We start from the raw sequence: 19,184 nt of genomic DNA, 5'->3' as shown, positions 1-19,184 counted from the left end.
CAACATAAAATTCAACCATTCTAGCAAATATCAAGAAAACATGAAAGTTAATAGTCTATCTTATTAATATTCTATCTTATTAACCCTTAGAAATAAGATGTATAAATTGCAGCATTATTAATCTTAACAACTCTGTATTTATTTTACTTATCTAAAAATTTCTTGTCTTTCACTTTCAAAATGGAAGAAAATTTATTTTTAATAATTCACGTTGGATGATACTTCAATGTTTTAATTTGTTTGACATAGAATTAAAAATGGGGCATTATATAGATATAGAGAGCATATGAATACAATTGTACATTTACTCAGGAATCTGGAAAAATTATAAACATTTCTTTTAGATTTTTTTAATTTAAATTTATTTCATGATCTTAAACTACCTTACTAGAACTTTTGTGATGAATATTCCTTATATTCCGAGAATTACCTGAAAACCATTCAGCAATGGTTCCCCCTCCTCAGCAAGAAACTAAATGGATATTGAGTACTGGGTCCATTACCTCTCATTTCTATGTCTTAGAAATTATTCTCTATCTGGAGCACAGAGCCATCATATATTTTTTAAAGTATTGCTATCAAAAGATTTGCAACATAAATAATTTGAGTAATTGCCATTAGAAGTAAAACCATAATCTCTAGATTAAGAAACAAAAAATTAAAAAGATGAAGGGAAAGAGTTTTACAAAATACAAAATAACAAATGGCAATTTAAAAATAGGATCAGTACTTGATCATTCTAATTTTTAAAGATGAAAATACTACCAAGTCACTTATGCTGTTTTATTTTTTTTTATTATTACTATTTAAAAAAATACTTTTATTGATTTCAGAGAAGAAGGGTAAGGGAGCTAGATATAGAAACATCAATAATGAGAATCACTGATCGGCTGCCTCCTGCACGCCCCCTACTGGGGATTAAGCCTGCAACCCGAGCATGTGCCCTTGACTGGAATTGAACCCAGGACCTTCCAGTCCGCAGGCAAATGCTCTATCCATGAGCCAAACCAGCTAGGGCCACTTACGCTGTTTTAAAGATTTCTTACAAAAAGATTCTTCTCAGTTCCACTCTAAAATATTTCCTTAATAAATATAGCTATTAATAATATAAAATAGTTAATTACAGTTTTTTTGTATTCTTACTGCTTTTATTGATTCAACCTTCCAAATTATCACTAATAATGAGATTCTACCAAAATGAGAACTGGCCCTAACTGGTTTGGCTCAATGGATAGAGCGTCAGACTGCAGACTGAAGGGTCCCGGATTCGATTTCAGTCAAGGGCATGTACCTCGGTTGCAGGCTCCTCCCCGACCAGGGCCCTGATCAGGGCGCGTGCAGGAGGCAACAAATCAATGTGTTTCTCTCACATAGATATTTCTGTCTTTCCCTCTCTCTTCCACTCTCTCTAAAAATCAATGGAAATATATCCTCAGGTGAGGATTTAAAAAAAAAAAAAGGCAAAATAAGAACTGCTTTTCAATTTAGGTGTATGAGAACACAAAATTTCTACTTGGTTTTCTGGCTATTCAAACTCTTCCACATAAATGACCATGTCATTTCTAAATGTCCATGTAATAATGACAGCTTATCAAAAAGAAATAAAAATTCAGGCTATTAAAGCACAGGATTTTCTGGTGATATCCTATCTAATAAGGGAGTGATATGCAAATTGACCATACCTCCACTACATCCACAAGCCACACCCACCAGCCAATCAGGAGCGAGCATGCAAATTAACCCAACCAAGATGGCTGCGGCCACAGAGAGAGCAGGAGGCTTGGGTTTCCCCGGCAATGGAGGAAGCCAAGCTTTCCGCATACCCTGGCGGGCCCAGGCCTCCACTCAAGGCTACAAAGTTTCAATTATAGAAGATAAATAAATCCCAGCAAAAATGGCTGGGGACGGAGCGAGCAGGAGGCTTGGCTCCACTCAAGGCTACAAAGCTTCAATTATAGAAGATAAATAAATCCCAGATACCAGGGCCTCTGCTTGGGTCACCGGGGGGTGTGGCCAGCCTGCAAACCACCACAGCCCCTCGCCCAGGCTGCCCCACGCCCCAAGGGAACCCTCACCATGATCCGGGACACCCTTCAGGGCAAACCAGCTGGCCCCCTCCCATGCACCAGACCTCTATCCTATCTAATCCTCCTATCTAATAAAAGAATAATATGCAAATTGACTGTCACTCCAACACACAAGATGGCTGCCCCCATGTGGTCAAAGATGACTGACCCCATGTGGACACAAGATGGCCACCACAAGATGGCCAGCATGGGAGGGCAGTTGGGAGGGACCAGGCCTGCAAGGGAGGGAAGTTGGGGGCAATCAAGCCTGTAGGGGAGGGCAGTTAGGGGTGACCAGGCCGGCAGAGGAGGGAAGCTGGGGGTGACTGGGCCTGCAGGGTAGGGCAGTTGGGGGGGACCCAAATGCCTGCAGGGGAGAGCAGTTGGGGGGGATCAGGCCTGCAGGGGAGGGCAGTTAGGGGCAAGCAGGCTGGCAGGGGAGCAGTTAGGCATCAATCAGGCTGGCAGGGGAGTGGTTAGGGGGTGATCAGGCTGGCAGGCAGAAGCGGTTAGGGGCAATCAGGAAGGCAGGCAAGCGAGCAGTTGGGAGCCAGCAGTTCTGGATTGTGAGAGGGATGTCCGACTGCCCGTTTAGGCCCGATCCAAGTAGGATCGGGCCTAAATGGGCAGTCGGACATCCCTCGATGGGTCCCAGATTGGAGAGGGTGCAGGCTGGGCTGAGGGACATACACTAAAGTATATAAAATAATGGCTGTTTGGTATATAAAATAATGGCTATTTGGTATAACCTTAGTTCAATAATTTGCTAACATTCTCTTGAATGTTCTGCAGTGAGATTTAATGAACATCAGATTAATAAATATGCAAGCTAATTCCCTACAGATATTTGAAAGAATGCATTCCTAAACATCTTACACTGACATAGAAACTACTAATTGAAATGCCTCCTTCCTATGAATTTCTTATCTCAGCCACCCCTTACATTTTTTCTTTTGAAATAATATCAAATTTATAGAAAAATTATAAAAATACAAATTATTCCTAATACTGTCACCATTTTGCCAATATGCTTCATCTCATTCTGTGTATAAGTGAATGTGCACCATTTTCTCTCCTGAGAGTAATCTATATATATAAAAGCCTAAGCAATCGAACAACCGAATGTCCGGTCGACCAGTTGCTATGATGCACACTGATCACCAGGGGGAAGATGCTCAATGCAGGAGCTGCCCCCTGGTGGTCAGTGCGCTCCAACAGCGGGAGTGCTGCTCAGCTGACCCACCCATCCAGGTGGCCCACCAGCCTGGCGGCAGCCACTCACACCCTCAGTAGTCCAATCTCTGGAGAATGGGCCAGGCACTGATGGACCGGCGCCACTGGCATGATCCCGACAGCGCCGCTGGCTTCCTGGAAGTCAGCCTCGGGCACCATGGTTGCTTCCCCTCCCTAGATGCTCAGCAATGAAAAAATGATATAAAAGTGGCCACCAGGTGGCTCCCAACAACCTGAGCAAACGTCAGCAGGACGGATCCAGATCCCATGCCAGCAAGGGCATCTCACCGCCCGCTGAGAGGGCCTATCGTGTCCCGGATTACCCTCCCGCCCAGTATGGGCGCCAGATGCAGGGCTCACTGCTGGCGAATGCTACCTCTCCCAATCAGGACTGACTGGGCATGAGCCCATGGCAGAGGCAGGGGGGCCAGGATGAGCAGGAGCTGCAGGCAGGAGTGGCAGGCGGCGCTGGACTGCCAGTTTCAGTCCAATCCCCGCAGACCATGCCGAGGGACCCCACCCGTGCACGAATTCGTGCACCAGGCCTCTAGTCCTATATAATAAAGAGCTAATATGCTAATTAGACCAAACAGCAGAACAACCTTCCGGATGAAGCCGGGGCTGTGAGGGCTGGCCGAGGCTGCAAGGGCTGAGCCCCTTGCACGAATTTTGTGCATCGGGCCTCTATTCTATATAATAAAAGCCTAAGCGACCATTACAACAGAACAACCAGAATGACCGGTCACTATGATGTGCACTGATCACCAGAAGGCAGACATTCAATGCAGGAGCTGCCCCCTGGTGGTCAGTATGCTCCTACAGCTGGCGAGCACAGCGGCAGTGGCGGAAGCCTCTCCTGCCTCTGTGGCAGTGCTAAGGAGCAGTGAGTCGAGCAGTAAGGAGCAGCGAGCGGGCGGGCGGTAAGGAGTGAGGGGTCCAGGACTGCAAGAGGGATGTCCGCCTGCCAGCTTAGGGATCGGGCCTAAGCTGGCAGGCGGACATCCCCTAAGGGATCCCAGACTACGAGAGGGCGCAGGCTGGGCTGAGGGACCACCCCCCTCAACAGTGTACAAATTTTGTGCACCGAACCTCTAGTCTTTATATATAAAAACCTAAGCAACCGTTTGACCATTTGACTGGTAGCTATGGCATGCACTGACCACCAGGGGGCAGACGCTCAAGACACAGGCATGGAAACACGGAACAGACTGATGAATCTCAGATGGGAGGGAGGAGGGCAGGAAGAGATTAACCAAAGATCTTATTGCATACTAGAGTCCCGATGCACGGATTCATGCACTGGTGGGGTCCCTCAGCCTGGCCTGTGGGGATCGAGCCAAAACTGGCAGTCCGACATCCCCCGAGGGGTCCCGAGGGACCCCACCGGTGCATGGGCCTCTAGTTTGTGATAATATTCTTAGTTCCTTGCTGAGGAAAAGGAACCATAGCTGAATGGTTCTGAGATTGTTTTTGAAATATGTGAAAAATTCAAAAGTATCAGCATTTACTCTCAAATAGTATTCTTTTTTACTCCTTTAGTGTTTCAGTGGTATGCCTTAGAACAAAAATATTCTGTCACAATATAATGACCAACTTCTGGAAATTTAACACTGGTAAAGATCTATTATCTAATACACAGCACATGTCCAGTTTTGTCAATGTCCTAATCCTGTATGTTAGGGTAATTTCCCCCCAATATAGGACCTAGTTAGTGCTGCACTTAGCTGTCATGTTGCTATTGTCTTTTTTAATCTGCAACAGTTCCTCGGCATTTGTCTTTCATGGCCTCCCCCAATAAATCTCTCTCTCTCACACACTCTCACACACACACACACACACACACACACCTATAAAAGCCCTATATATCCAACACGCATATTAATTTTTCTAATTTCCCTAGACATAGTTATTCCTGCTTCAGTGTGCCCATAGTACTACTTATATTAGGTACTTATATTGTAACTAGAGGCCTGGTGCATGACATTCGTGCACTGCGAGGGGGGTCCTTCAGCCCAACCTGCACCCTCTTGCAGTCCGGGACCCCTCACTCCTTACCGCCCGCCTGCAGTGGAGGCGGGAGAGGCTCCCACCACCACCACTGTGCTCCCCTGCCACTTCTTGCTGAGCGGTGCTCCCCCTGTGGGAGTGCACTGACTATCAGGGGGCAGCTTCTGCATTGAGCATCTGCCCCCTGGTGGTCAGTGCACATCATAGCACCGGTCGGTCTGTCATTCTGTCTATTTGTATATTAGGGTATTATTATATAGGATTCTTTGTTTAATAGTCATCTTCTTCACTAAACCATGACATCCTTAAACATGGGGATATGTTTTGCTCATTTTTTGTACAGTATCTGCAAATGATAGGTACTCAATAAAGTAATTAGAATGAATGACTATTGTATAAATACCTATAATTTTAAATGTTTGGACAAATAACAACCATGAACATTTACTGAGCTCTTATTCTATGCATGTTCTTTTATGCATTAGCTTATTTAATTTTTGTTACAACTCTGTAAGGTAGGTATTATTATTATTATACGCGTTACAAATGATGAAAGTGAAGCACAGCACGGTTAAGTAATTCACCCAAGATGAGTAGGAGAGTCTGTATTCAAACCTAGGAACAAAATTCAGGTCCCATTTTTACCATTACTACACTGCCTCTCTACAATGACACCAGATACAATTACGCAAAGTACTGGCCTATGCCTAAGCCTGGTGACCAGGAATTGAAGGGGATTCCTTCTATGTTAAAAACAAACTGGATAATTAATAGTTTAAGAAATAAAATGAAGTTAAGTGTGCTTTGGAAAAGAGGTCAAAGAGATTAATGCCCTTGCAATATGTGCTTAAGTAATAAAGTGGAAGTGAACTTTTATTAATTTGTAATATCTTATGAACTTGGCTAAAGAATATAGCCAAGTTCATAAGATATTAACTGTCAATCATTGTTTAACTGTCAATCATTATTCTCCTGTTATCTATAAGTATATCTTGTCCAAGATTTTGCACTTCATTTAAGTTTTTTCTTAACTCTATAAGGCTTCATTTAAATACTTAGCATGTTTCTCTTGAATTCCCCAAAAATGTTACATCTAATATACATATCTGTGTGCCTAAAGCAAGGGAAATTTTAATAAGTTATAATCTGTCTCTAATTCATTGTGGATATATATGTGATCAATTCTTTTTTTTTTTGTAACAATAAACTTCTCTCTAGATTTTCATAAAAATAGAATTTAAGTAATTTGGTGGGAAATTCAACTCATTTGAATATTACTTTTCTTTGTGTTTTAAAAAATGCATTATCTTTCTTCAGATGTCTTTCTTCAGAGTGATGTGTCAGTACTGAAAAAGTAAATATTATGTAGTAAAATAATCTTCATAATCTTTTTCAAGAGCCAGAACATTTCCTTTAATAACATTATCTCAAGCTCTTGGTTTTATGAATACACTTACTCGAATATACATACACAGGAACACAAAGACAGTGACAAAGCAAATATTACCTGTTAACAATAAATCTAGGTGAAGCGAGCTCACACTATACTATTTTTGTAACTTTTCTCTATGTTTTTCAAAGTAAAAGGTAAAAGAGTACTATCTAAAAATTCAATTATCTCATATTTGAAATACTGGCTTATCTTTCCCAACGAACCTCATTGAAGTTATTAGTACTACGTTTTCCTGTTAAGCTTTAAACTAAAGTAGGATAGATTAAGTTCTCTTGAAAGGAGAATTTTTATTCTTTCCATTACTAAATTTCCAAGGAATGACCAGATAGTTAGAGAGCAAAAGTATGTTATTTGTCCTTGGAATAAATCAATTCTGAAGTGAGAGAGTAGACGTGTTCTTAATAACAGAAGGATAAACATAAATGTTTCCTTAATTTATAAGAAGTATATTATAAAGTTACTTATAAATCAAGAAATAAATTGTTTTTTTCTTTTTTCCTTTTACATATAAATGGAAATATATGTTAAGAAAAAAATCTAAAATTTATCTGAGAAAAAACAGAAAATGAAAGTAGTTCATGATTAACCCCAAAGATGTTCAAATGAAAAGAACAAAAAGAATATATTATCTATAAAACACACTTTAAAGTATTGATATTAATAAGAATAATCCAATAATGTACTCTAAAATAATTTCAGGCAATCTATAAATGATATCCTATCAGTTTTCATTATAATTGTTTTTCTATTTGCTTATCATAAATTCTGATTCTGGGAAGTAAAACTTGAATAATATTTAAATGCTACATCAACATATAAATCTTCCTTGCTATGTGTCTGAAGTACATATTTCAAATTAAAACTGCTCCAGATTGTATTTACTATTCCCAAAGGAATGTGAAAGCCTTAAGTCACACTGGTCCAACCTTTTTTCTTATGGTTATCATCCAAAATGAGCATAACATGAAATGAAATTTCTTTTGGATGAGAACTTGAGCCCAAACAATATCACAAAAAAGCAATCTACAGAACAGGAGAAAATATTTAGAAATGATATATCTGATAAGGTATTAATATCTAAAATATGTAAAGAACTCCTAAAACAAAATATAAACAACCCATTAAAAAATGGGCAAAGGACTTGAATAAAAGAAGATATACAAATAACCAATAAGCACATAAAAATATACTATCACTAATATTTAGAGAAATGCAAATCAAAACCACAATGAAATAGCACCTCATTAGGATGGCTACTATCAGAAAATAAAAACACAGAAAATAACAAGTGTTGGCAGGGATGTGGAGAAATTGGCACCCTGCACATTGTTGGTAGAGATTTAAATGGTATAGCTGCTATGGAATACGGTACAATGTTTCCTCAAAAAATTAAAAACTACAATTAACAGATGATTCAGCAATTTCACTTCTGGGTATATATCCAAAAGAATTAAAAGCAAAGTCTTGAGGAAATATTTGTATATCCATATTCATAGCAGCGTTATTTACAACAGCCAAGAAGTAGAAGCAACCCAAGTGTAAAATGACACTGATTGCATAACAATATTCTTAACACCACTGAACTGTACACTTAAAACAGGTAAGATAATAAGTTTCATGTTATGTAGTTTTATCACAATTAAAAATAAATTAATAAAATGCTATATAAAACCAACAGTAGTCAGAACAGATACAAAAATAACTTTTCATCTGTCCATGTGATAATTCACTTAGCCTGTGTCTAGAATTAGTCCTTATTTCAGTGTTTTTCAAACTGCATGTTATAATCCATTAATGCATTACACTAATTTTTTTAAAAGTGGAAGAGAATATATCAGAGTACATTGCATAAAACTGTGTGTGTGTGTGTGTGTGTGTGTGTATGTGTATACAGTCATAATATTAAATGTAGTTCTTACTATGGGTCATTCCCACTGTATAACATACAGGCTGATTCACACAGGACAATAAATGCCAGAAATTAAGTGGGCCACGTTCTAATTAAGTATATGCTTACCATAAATCAGTAAATGTTCCCAAATATGTTTATGCCAGTTGTGCTTATGTTGTAATTATGTAATTTGATTGCACATTTTATAAGTCAAAGAAATATATGTATAAAAATGATATTTATGTGAAAACTCAGTCAAATAATTTTAAAGGCAAGTCCCTTTAAAAAGGTATAGGAGAGGATCCAAGATGGCGGCATAGGTAAACACCTAAACTGCTGCCTCGCACAACAATTTCAAAACTACAACTAAAAGACAAAACGTCTATCACCCAGAACCACGGGAAAGCTGGCTGAGTGGAAGTTCTACAACTAGAAGGAAAGAGCAAATAGCCTTGAGGGGTGCACAAGCGCAGAAAAGCTGAGGTACGGAGACGCACGAATCAGGAGCACTGCTGTTTTCAACCCGAAGGGAGACAAGCTCCTGATTACTCCGGAATCCAGTTTCTGGGGAGACGCGGGGGACCCACACTCCTAAGGGGAGAAGCTGGACTGTCTGCCGTGGGGTCGGAAAGTGAGGGAGGCTTGCTTGCAGGGCTGCACGCAGGAATAATTGTTTACTGTGCTGGGGCGCGGGACGCAGGGACACCGTAGGAGACGCAGAGCCGACTTCTGGCAGCCATCGCTGTTTGCCACGCCCTAGCCTAGTGCCGCCCTGAGACCCCGCCCCGCACAACCTACAAACCCACCCAAGCTCCAAGCAGCGGCTTTAGCATATGAATGGTCTGCCCTATTGCAGCTTAACCTAGCAAACTTGCAGCACGGGTCAGACAGCTCCAAAACCTCCAAACACCAAGCAAAGAGGAGAAAACTGTAGTTCTCGCTGTAGCGCCTGCTGGGTGGCCTCAGACAGTAGCTGACCTGCACCCCATTGGAGATCCAGAAGCCAGTGTACCTAGTGGTCAGAGTGAGACACCAGATTTCAACTCCTCACATCCATAAGAGACACATTCAAGAGGCAGACTCAGTGAGCACCAAAGCCCCACTGAAAAAAGTCCTGCACCATAAGCGTGTCTCCAGCGCAGCAGTTCTTCCATTATAGACACAGCGGGTCCTCACAGCCAATTGGCTTGGAGGTCAATTCCTCCAAGTGTACCAACAGCAATCAAGGCTTAACTACACCAAGACTTTGCACTCAGCCCACAAAGGGGCGTACCAAAGGCGTCCACTTCAGGTGATTGGGGAGGCTGAGCTACTGGCCCCTTATAGGTCACCTACCACTCAAAGCCACTCCATCAACACAGGGAAGCAGCAAAATGCGGAGACAAAGAAAACATGTCACGAATGAAAGAAATGGAGGAAAGCAAACTACTGGACGACATAGAGTTCAGAACCACATTTATAAGGTTACTCAAAAATCTTCTAAAAACCGCTGAGGAACTTAGTGAGACCTTTAAGGATCTTAATGAGAATGCCAAAAAAATGGAAAAGGACCAGTCAGAAATTAAGCATACACTGTCTGAAATAAAGAATACACAGAAACTCAACTGTAGATCAACTTACCCCAAGAATCAAACCAAAGATCTGAAATATGAGGAAACAAAAAACACCCAACCAGAAAAACAAAAAGAAAAAATCCAAAAATATGAAGATAGTGTAAGGAGCCTCTGGGACAACTTTAAGCGTACCAACATCCGAATTTTTGGGGTGCCAGAAGAAGAGAGAGAGCAAAATATTGAAAACCTATTAGAAGAAATAATGACAGAAAACTTTCCCTACCTGGTGAAAGAAATAGACTTACAAGTTCAGGAAGCGCACAGAACCCCATACAAGAGGAATCCAAAGAGGACCACACCAAGACACATCATAATTAAAATGCCAAGGGCAAAAGACAAAGAGAGAATCTTGAAAGCAGCAAGAGAAAAACGGTTAGTTACCTACAAGGGAGCACCCATACGACTGTCAGCTGATTTCTCGGCAGAAACTATGCAGGCCAGAAGGGAGTGGCAAGAAATATTCAAAGTGATGAACAGCAAGAACCTACAACCAAGATTACTCTACCCAGCAAAGCTATCATTCAGAGTTGAAGGTCAGATAAAGAGCTTCACAGACAAGAAAAAGCTAAAGGAGTTCATCACCACCAAACCAGGATTACATGAAATGCTGAAGGGTGTTCTTTAATAAGAGGAAGAAGAAGAAAAAGGTAAAGATAAAAATTATGAACAACAAAATGACATCAAATACATACCTACCAACAAGTGAATCTAAAAATCAAGTGAATAAAAAATCTGAAGAACAGAATGGACTGGTGAATATAATAGAATCAGGGACATAGAAAGGGAGTGGACTGACAATTCTCAGGGGGGAGGGGGTGTGAGGGGTGTGGGAAGATATTGGACAAAAATCTTACACCTATGGATGAAGACAGTGGCGGGGGGTAAGGGCATGGGGTGGGGTGGGGAATCAGGTGGAGGAAAGCTATGGGGGAAAAAAAGAGGAACACCTGTAATAATCTGAACAATAAAGATTTATTTAAAAAAATAAATAAAATAAAAATGTATAGGGACAACAAATGTAAAAGATTTGGAAGAATTACAAAAACAGATTTCTGCACTAAGATTGCTTTACAAGCACCTTCAAGTTCATGTTTCATCTAAAAGAAAAGGGAAATAGAAATCATAGAAGATAATTTTTGTGACTTAAATCAGAAAGATTAATATTCAAAGAAAATATTTTACCCTAAGTTAACAGATTAGAATATCCTTCCTATATAATAAAAGCCTAATATGCAAATTGTCCCTTCGGCCAGGAGTTCAACCAGGGGCAGGGCTGGCTGGCCAGGGGCCCCTCCCCCCAGCTGATCCTGCCCCCGATCAGCCCCCCGTACCTCGATCGAGGGCAGACTGACAGCCAACTTCCTGGCTTTTCCGTCCGGCCAGCAATCGGGGTGGGCTGGCCAGACCCCACTTGTGCATGAATTCATGCACTGGGCCTCTAGCAAATACATAAGTATATGTAAGATTTCATTTTAAGATTCTTTGCTTTATTTTAATTAACCAACCAATTACTAATCCCAATCACAATAGCTAAGAACACTTGGAATCCAGTGATTAATTGGTGGTAAATGTAGGTATGGCCTCAGGATGACTAAGGCCATCATAGTTAATATCCTGATCTTAGGTGTAGATCTCAGGGACTTTAAAAACTAAACATCCAGCCGAAACCGGTTTGGCTCAGTGGATAGAGCATCGGCCTGGGGACTGAGGGGTCCCGGGTTCGATTCCGGTCAAGGGCATGTACCTTGGTTGCGGGCACATCCTCAGTGGGAGGTATGCAGGAGGCAGCTGATCGATGTTTCTCTCTCATCGATGTTTCTAGCTCTCTATCCCTCTCCCTTCCTCTCTGTGAAATATCAATAAAATGTTTAAAAAAAAAACAAAAAACCTAAACATCCAGATGAGAAAAAAGAAAAAAAAACCACCTTCAATTACAGAGTCAAACCAGCGTTTTTAAATGTTGGCCAATATTAGAAGGCAATTATAACACTAATGATAGGACTTCCAATTAGATATGAGCATTACCTAAAATGTTTTAGACTCCAAATACACATCTGGGGCTGCCAATGTATTATTCATATGAAGCCTGTAATCTTTATTTTATGAGTTCTTTATGGATCCATTAGTCTCCATGGAGATATACACAATCAAGCTGCTCATCTATTTGTGCACAAAAGCTAGTGAACTCCAGGATCACATATTATGGGTTATAAGATTCCATAAAAAAGAATTCTTGAGGTAGGCATTCATTAGAAATCATCAAATGGATACCTTGACTAGACACCTACAAAATATAGTTATTCTGGTTTTCATTTTAATATTATTTCTAATGAGTTAGAGAAAGTCTGAACAGTTCTTTAAGCCATCAACCTGGTATCCCAAAGGAGAGGTACAAAATGCTGAAGCAGAAGGATACCTTACTAAAAAAAGAGCAATAAAAACGTCGGGAAGAAAATTTTATTGAGCAAGATATGTTGAAATTACAATCGAAAAGGGAAATAATCTGAAAGTAGGCAAAAGTCCTTAGATGTTAGCTGTAGTTAATAAAGATCAGTAGCTATGAGGTAGAGAAATGAGAATGGAGAATCTAAAAAAAAATCTCCATCTCTCCATATGCCCTTTTGGTATCTTAAATATCAAGAGAAAGTGCAAATGGAACATGAAGTGGAAAAAAGAACACTGGAATTCTGATGCCTGTCCAAAGGCAGCAGATACTCTTTTATAACTAGGCAGTAGTGCTTTAAGGCTCAAAGAATGAATAAGAGAGGGAAATCACCCCATCACTCATCAGTGAAACTATAACCCTTAGGATAAATATAGAGTACAATTCATGCATAGCAACAAGGACAAATAAAAACATGGAATACAAAGGCAAACCACATAAGATATTCAAAATGGCAAAAGACTTAACTCCACAAAAGATTATCCAAGAGACCAATAAACATACTATACACACAATTCACTAATAATAAAAGAAATACAAATTAAAACCATCAGAGACTATTATAAATACACCAGATGACAAAAATTTTAAAGTATGAAAATATGCATAAAGAAAGATATCTCATGCATTCTGGAAGGAGTGTAAACTGTACAACCCACTTTGGAAAGCTGCTTGGCATTATCTATTAAATCTGAAAACATGTATACCCTAAAACCAAGCAATTCCATTCCTAAGTACATACTCTAGAGAAATAAATGCATGCACACGTGTACCAAGAGATACATAAGAGAATGTCCATAGCAAGTGTTATCAGTAATAGCAAAACAATCAGAAAAGAATAAACAAATCATTGTTTATTCAAACTGGAAGAAAATTAAACTATAACAACATATAAGAACATCAATAAATATAGCTTTGAGAGAAGATATAACACAGAAAATAATATATACAATTTGACCTAATTTATATAAAATTCAGAAACAGGCTGTGTGTATGTGTGTGTGTGTGTGTGTGTGTGTGTGTGTGTGTGTGTGTGTGTGTGTGTGTGTGTGTGTGTGTGTGTGTATATTATATTAGTGATATATACATAGGTGTTTTAAACTGGAAACAAAAGCAAGGAAGTAACTGCCATTAATGTCAGGGTAGTGGTTTAGCTCTGGTGTGTTTACACATTATATTTATTAATTATGTAACACACTTATGTTTACGTTTTATTACATACTTTTCTGATAAGTATGTAATGTACCATAATAAAGTTTACATTGCTTATTAGAACCTTTAAGAATTCAATATATTTTTATGTTTACTGATCTTTGAAAAGTTCTAGTTTTACCATAATTCTTTTTTAAATGTTCCTTGGGTCCTAGCTAAAAGAGGAAGAATATTACACTGCATGAAAAAAATATGTCAACTTCAAAAGTGCTTTTCTTCATAAGTTAAAGCAAGATGAAAATTTAGAACAATGTTATGTATAAAGATTATTACTTATTTAAAATAAAAGTTAAGCCCAGCCAGTGTGGCTCATCAGTTGAGCGTGGATCTATAAACCAGGAGGTCACAGTTCGATTCCCAGTCAGGGCATATGCCCAGGGAGCAGGCTCAATCACCAGTAGGGGGGTGCAGGAGGCAACCAATCAATAATGTTTCTCTCATCATTGATGTTTCTAACTCTCTCTCCTTCTCCCTTCCTCTCTGAATTCAATAAAAATATATTTTAAAAAATATAAAATAAAAGTTAAACCACTATTGCTGTCTGCCTCCAAAAATTAATTTTAAAAAGTAAACTCTTGCCCAGCCAGTGTAGCTCAGTTGGTTGAGTGTTGACCCATGAACCAAGATGTCACTGATTCGATTTCCAGTCAGGGCACATGCCCGGGTTTCAGGCTTGGTCCCCAGTAGGGGATATGCAGGAGGCAACCAATCAATAATGTTTCTCTCCTCATTGATGTTTCTATCTTTCTCTTCCTAGCCCTTTCTCTCTCTCTAAAAAAAATCAATAAAAACATTCACTTTAAAAAAAAGTAAACTTTTTTTTTATAACATTAGTACTTAGAGAGTCTATATTATGAAATGACAGATAAAGATACATTTTCCTGTCTCTATCCACCACATGGAAATGATATGAAGATAAGAAATAAAAGCTTTTCTTCATGGTCTGTAAAAAGAAGGTAAACATTTAAGATAATTTATTTTTATGAATAAAAAGTATTTTAAAATAACCTGATCAGATAAAAAACTAGTTTTTAAGCCTCATAAATGCCAGTACTTTTGGTTCAGAAAGCTTTCATCTTACCTTTAATAATTCAAAATAGTGCCAACAGTGATACACAGGCACTAGCATAAGGCGTGGAAGGACATAACGAACTGCCTCTCTAAAACCATCAGCAATGGACTGCAAAGAAAAAGACATAACATTATACCGCTGATATCAAGGATATATAACAGCAGTGCCAAACAAAAATGGCTTTTAAAATTACAAGAAACAGACTTATCAAAACTATAATGAAAAACATGTTCTTTATTAAAATCGAAGAGCTGTCGATTAAGTTTTTTTTCTCCTTTTTACTCCTTAAAGTTGTTAAATACTTAAATTTCTTTATCTCTTACATGGCTAAAATAACTTTCAGTATAGTCCTCTAAGCTTTTCTTTAAAAAATTAGGGCTCCACATACTCTACAGGAATTTTGAAAAGTGATGAACTTTTTCTCACATTTTTATGTCACCATTTGAAATGTTTTAAATGTGATAGTTACAAAGGATATTTCTGGGGGAGATGTTATATATATATATATATATATATATATATATATATATATATATATATATATATGGTAAATATGATTTAAATATATTTCACCAAACAATGATTTAAACATTTCAGATTTAGCTCATTTAATTTATGAAAAATGTCTGTCATTATCACTTAATTGACAGAGCCAATCTTCACTGTCAAAATAAACAGTCAGATGAGACTCTTTTTCTGCAAAAACTCTGATTTCATTTTTAAATTCAAATACACGTTAATGTCACATTCTTAAGTATGGGAAGCATCTAGAAGAACCTAACATCCAGGTATGAGAACTTTAACTTTACAAAAGTCTCCATCTTCTTTCTCCCATTGTCCAATGAATGGTGAAGTAAAAATAAAAGTTAAACCACTGTTGCTGTCTGCCTCCAAAAATTAACATTAAAAAGTAAACTCTTGCTCAGCCAGTGTAACTCAGTTGGTTTTTTAAAAAGTTAATATTCACCCTGTTAAAACCATCTCACTTCTTAATTCTTAGATAGATATGACAAGACATAGGTAGCCATGACATGCCATTTTAACTACCAAGAGTTTTTAATAATCAAAAAAGTTCTCTTGGAACTCTTTGCTTTGCACTCAATGAACTTGTGACATTGTGATTTATAAGATATCTCATCTACATCACAGTTCCAGGATTCCCACACCCTAGGAATTTTCTAAGTTTAGAGAGTGAAAAAAGGTGCCTTTTGTTATGTTAATGATGACTTTTAGACTAGGGCCTGGTTGCCAGGAAAACCAACCCTGTGATTAGAGGTTTGGAATTATCAGCCCCACTGCCAGGCCTGATTTAGGGGAGGGAAGAGGAGCTAGAGATTGAGTTCAATTTCCAGTGGCCACTAACACTGTCAATCTAGAACACCTGATGAAGCATCCATATAAACCCAGAAGGGGAGTTTATTGGTCTTTTTGGAGAACTTCCATATTGGGGAACCAGAATGTTTCCATGTGCCACTATGCTGAGGCCCCAAGTTCCATGGGGACAAGCTTTTTTGTTGGGAACCTCACCCCATGTTATCTGTTCATCTGGCTGATGCCTCATACCCCTTAATATCTTTTTCCTTTGATATACTTTCATAATAAACCAGTAATCTAGTAAGTAAAATGTTTCTCTGAGCCAGTTTAGCAAATTGAACCCAAGGAGGGAGTCATTGGAACCCCAATATAGCCAGTTGGTCAGATAAAGTAAGAGCCAAGGCTTGCTGCTGGCATCTGGAGAGAGAAGAGAGGGGGAGGGAGGGAGAGAGGGAGAGGGAGAGGGAGAGGGAGAGAGAGAGAGAGAGAGAGAGAGAGAGAGAGAGAGAGAGAGAGTGTGTGTGTGTGTGTGTGTGTGTGTGTGTGTGTGTGTGTGTGTGTGTAGCTGGAGAGCCCAATATTGCATGATTGAAGTCTTAAACTGTGGAATCTGGTCCTATCTCCAGTAGTGTCCGAACTGATTTGAATTCTTGCTGGTGTCTGAGAATTGTTTGTTGTTGGGAGTGAACCACCCCCTACTTCGGAATTGGGTCCAGGAACTCCATTCAGAATTCTATATCAGGAGAAATACATTTTTTCCTGACTGGTGCCCTGGAAGTTTTTACACCTTGGATCAATGCATAATGGGAAATTCAATATGGTTATAGGTAATGGCTAAGAGAAATTGGAAAACAGAATGCAAAAACACAAACAAGGTGGCAGGCCGACTAGAAACTGATTCCCTCAAGTTATCTGTGCTCGTATATGGCCTGAAATATCTTAGTGTATAGCTAGGGTTACATATATTTCAGTTTTAAAAATTAATAGTCTAGCCTGGCCGGTATGCTCAGTGGTTGAGCATCTATCTATGAACCAGGAGGTCACCATTCGATTCCTGGTTGGGGCACATGCCTGGGTTGCAGGCTCGATCCCCAGTGTGGGGTTTGCAGGAGGCATCCAATCAATGATTCTCTCTCATCATTGATGTTTCTATCTTTCTCTCCCTCTCCCTTTCTCTCTGAAATAAATAAAAACATGTATTTTTTTAAAAGAAAACTAATAGTCTGTAGAATACATGATTTTCTAAAATATATAAGGGATTTTTAAAAGTCAGCCATGTTGATTTTAAACATCATTATGCATGGTTTATTTAAATTGGTATTTCTCTTCAGAGAAATATAATATGAAGTATCTCAAATGCTACCTTTAAAAAATATCCCCATAAACACTCCCATAATTCTCACATATTAACTGAAATTAAATTATAATTTGCTCAATAGACTTGGCAACTATTAGTTGGGCCAAAGCTCATATTTTTAAGGTGTGCTATACAAATTCTAAAAATTTATTTATTTATATTCTTTTTAAAAAAATATATTTTATTGATTTTTTTACAGAGAGGAAGGGAGAGGGATAGAGAGTTAGAAACATCGATGAAAGAGAAACATTGATCAGCTGCCTCTTGCACACTCCCTACTGGGTATGTGCTCACAACCAAGGTACATGCCCTTGACCGGAATTGAACCTGGGACCCTTGAGTTCGCAGGCTGATGCTCTATCCACTGAGCCAAACCAGTTAGGGCTATTTATATTCTTTATTACTGAAATTATTACATATGTCCCCTTTTCCCCCATTGTCCTCTCCCAGCCTGTCCCTCCCCAACCCTCCCCCCCGACTATGTCTATTGGTTATACTTATATGCATACAAGTTCTTTGGTTGATCTCTTCTTCCCCCCCCCCCAAACTTTTTTATAATTTTTTTAAATGAAGCATTACTTTAGCTTTTTAAAGTTAATACAGTACAAATGAGTTTGGCCTGCAAAGGGGTTTTATCTAACTCATTCAACTTCACTGATTATCTGGAGCAATAGCTTAAATAATTGCACCCCAGACATCAAATCATACAGTAAAAATTACTAATAACATAGGGATAAAACAAGAAATGTGAGTGCTTTAAATGAATATGCAAATAGCTTACTGGCAGATTGTCCAATTTAACAAATGTTTACTTTATGGTTTATATCTACATATAAGATTAACTTTAAAAAATGATTCCTTCATTGAAATAAATTTTGAGAATTAGATATAATTTTTATTCCACATTGACAAGTTTTTTAATAGACGTAGAATACCAGGTGTACCGGTTAATAATGCGGATTTTGTAATCAAAGAAAACACGATAATTTCAAGAGAAACATCAAAAGTGCTTTATTCAAAGTAATGTCCATCGCTAGCTACACATTCCCCCATATTTCAGGTAATTTGTGGATACCATCCCAATAGAACTTTGCTTGTTTTGAGGCAAATCATTCAGAGACCCAATTTTCCACTTCTTCCTACATTTTGAAGAGATGCTCAGAAAAGCCTAACCAGTGGTCATGGACAACACGGGGGTGGGGGCATGCGTGGGGAGGGGTTTGGGATGGGAATGGGGGGATGAGGACAAATATGTGATACCTTAATCAATAATTTAAAAAAAAAAAAGAAAACTAAAAAAAAAAAGAAAAGAAAAGAAAGTGCGTGTGCCATCGATCAGAACAAGTGGTAATCTGAAGGAGCAAGGTCTGGTGAATACAGCGGGTGGGTTAATACTTCCCAGGCAAGATCTTTTAATGTGTCTTTAACTGGTTTTGAAGTATGTGATGGTGCGTTATCATGAAGCAAAATTACTTTGCCGTGTCTTCTGGCCATTCTGGTCATTTTACGATCAAAGCGTGGTT

The 19,184-nt window shown here is 38.8% G+C and overlaps 1 protein-coding gene across 2 annotated transcripts in view; it reads right to left on the bottom strand.

Annotated features, from left to right (window-relative positions):
* Window positions 1-19,184, bottom strand: part of SOS2 (SOS Ras/Rho guanine nucleotide exchange factor 2) — a 112,246-nt gene that overhangs the window by 35,061 nt on the left and 58,001 nt on the right. For both annotated transcript variants that reach the window (XM_080669427.1, XM_080669428.1), the window contains one exon: window positions 15,000-15,098. In XM_080669427.1, the coding sequence (XP_080525553.1) occupies window positions 15,000-15,098 (99 nt within the window). The remainder of the gene's footprint in view (window positions 1-14,999; window positions 15,099-19,184) is intronic.

This window comes from Plecotus auritus (genome assembly GCF_963455305.1).
Source record: "Plecotus auritus genome assembly, chromosome: 1".
In the NCBI taxonomy this organism is placed as follows: domain Eukaryota; kingdom Metazoa; phylum Chordata; class Mammalia; order Chiroptera; family Vespertilionidae; genus Plecotus; species Plecotus auritus.
Note: the sequence above shows the minus strand (reverse complement) of the source record. Positions and strands in the feature narration are given on the sequence as shown.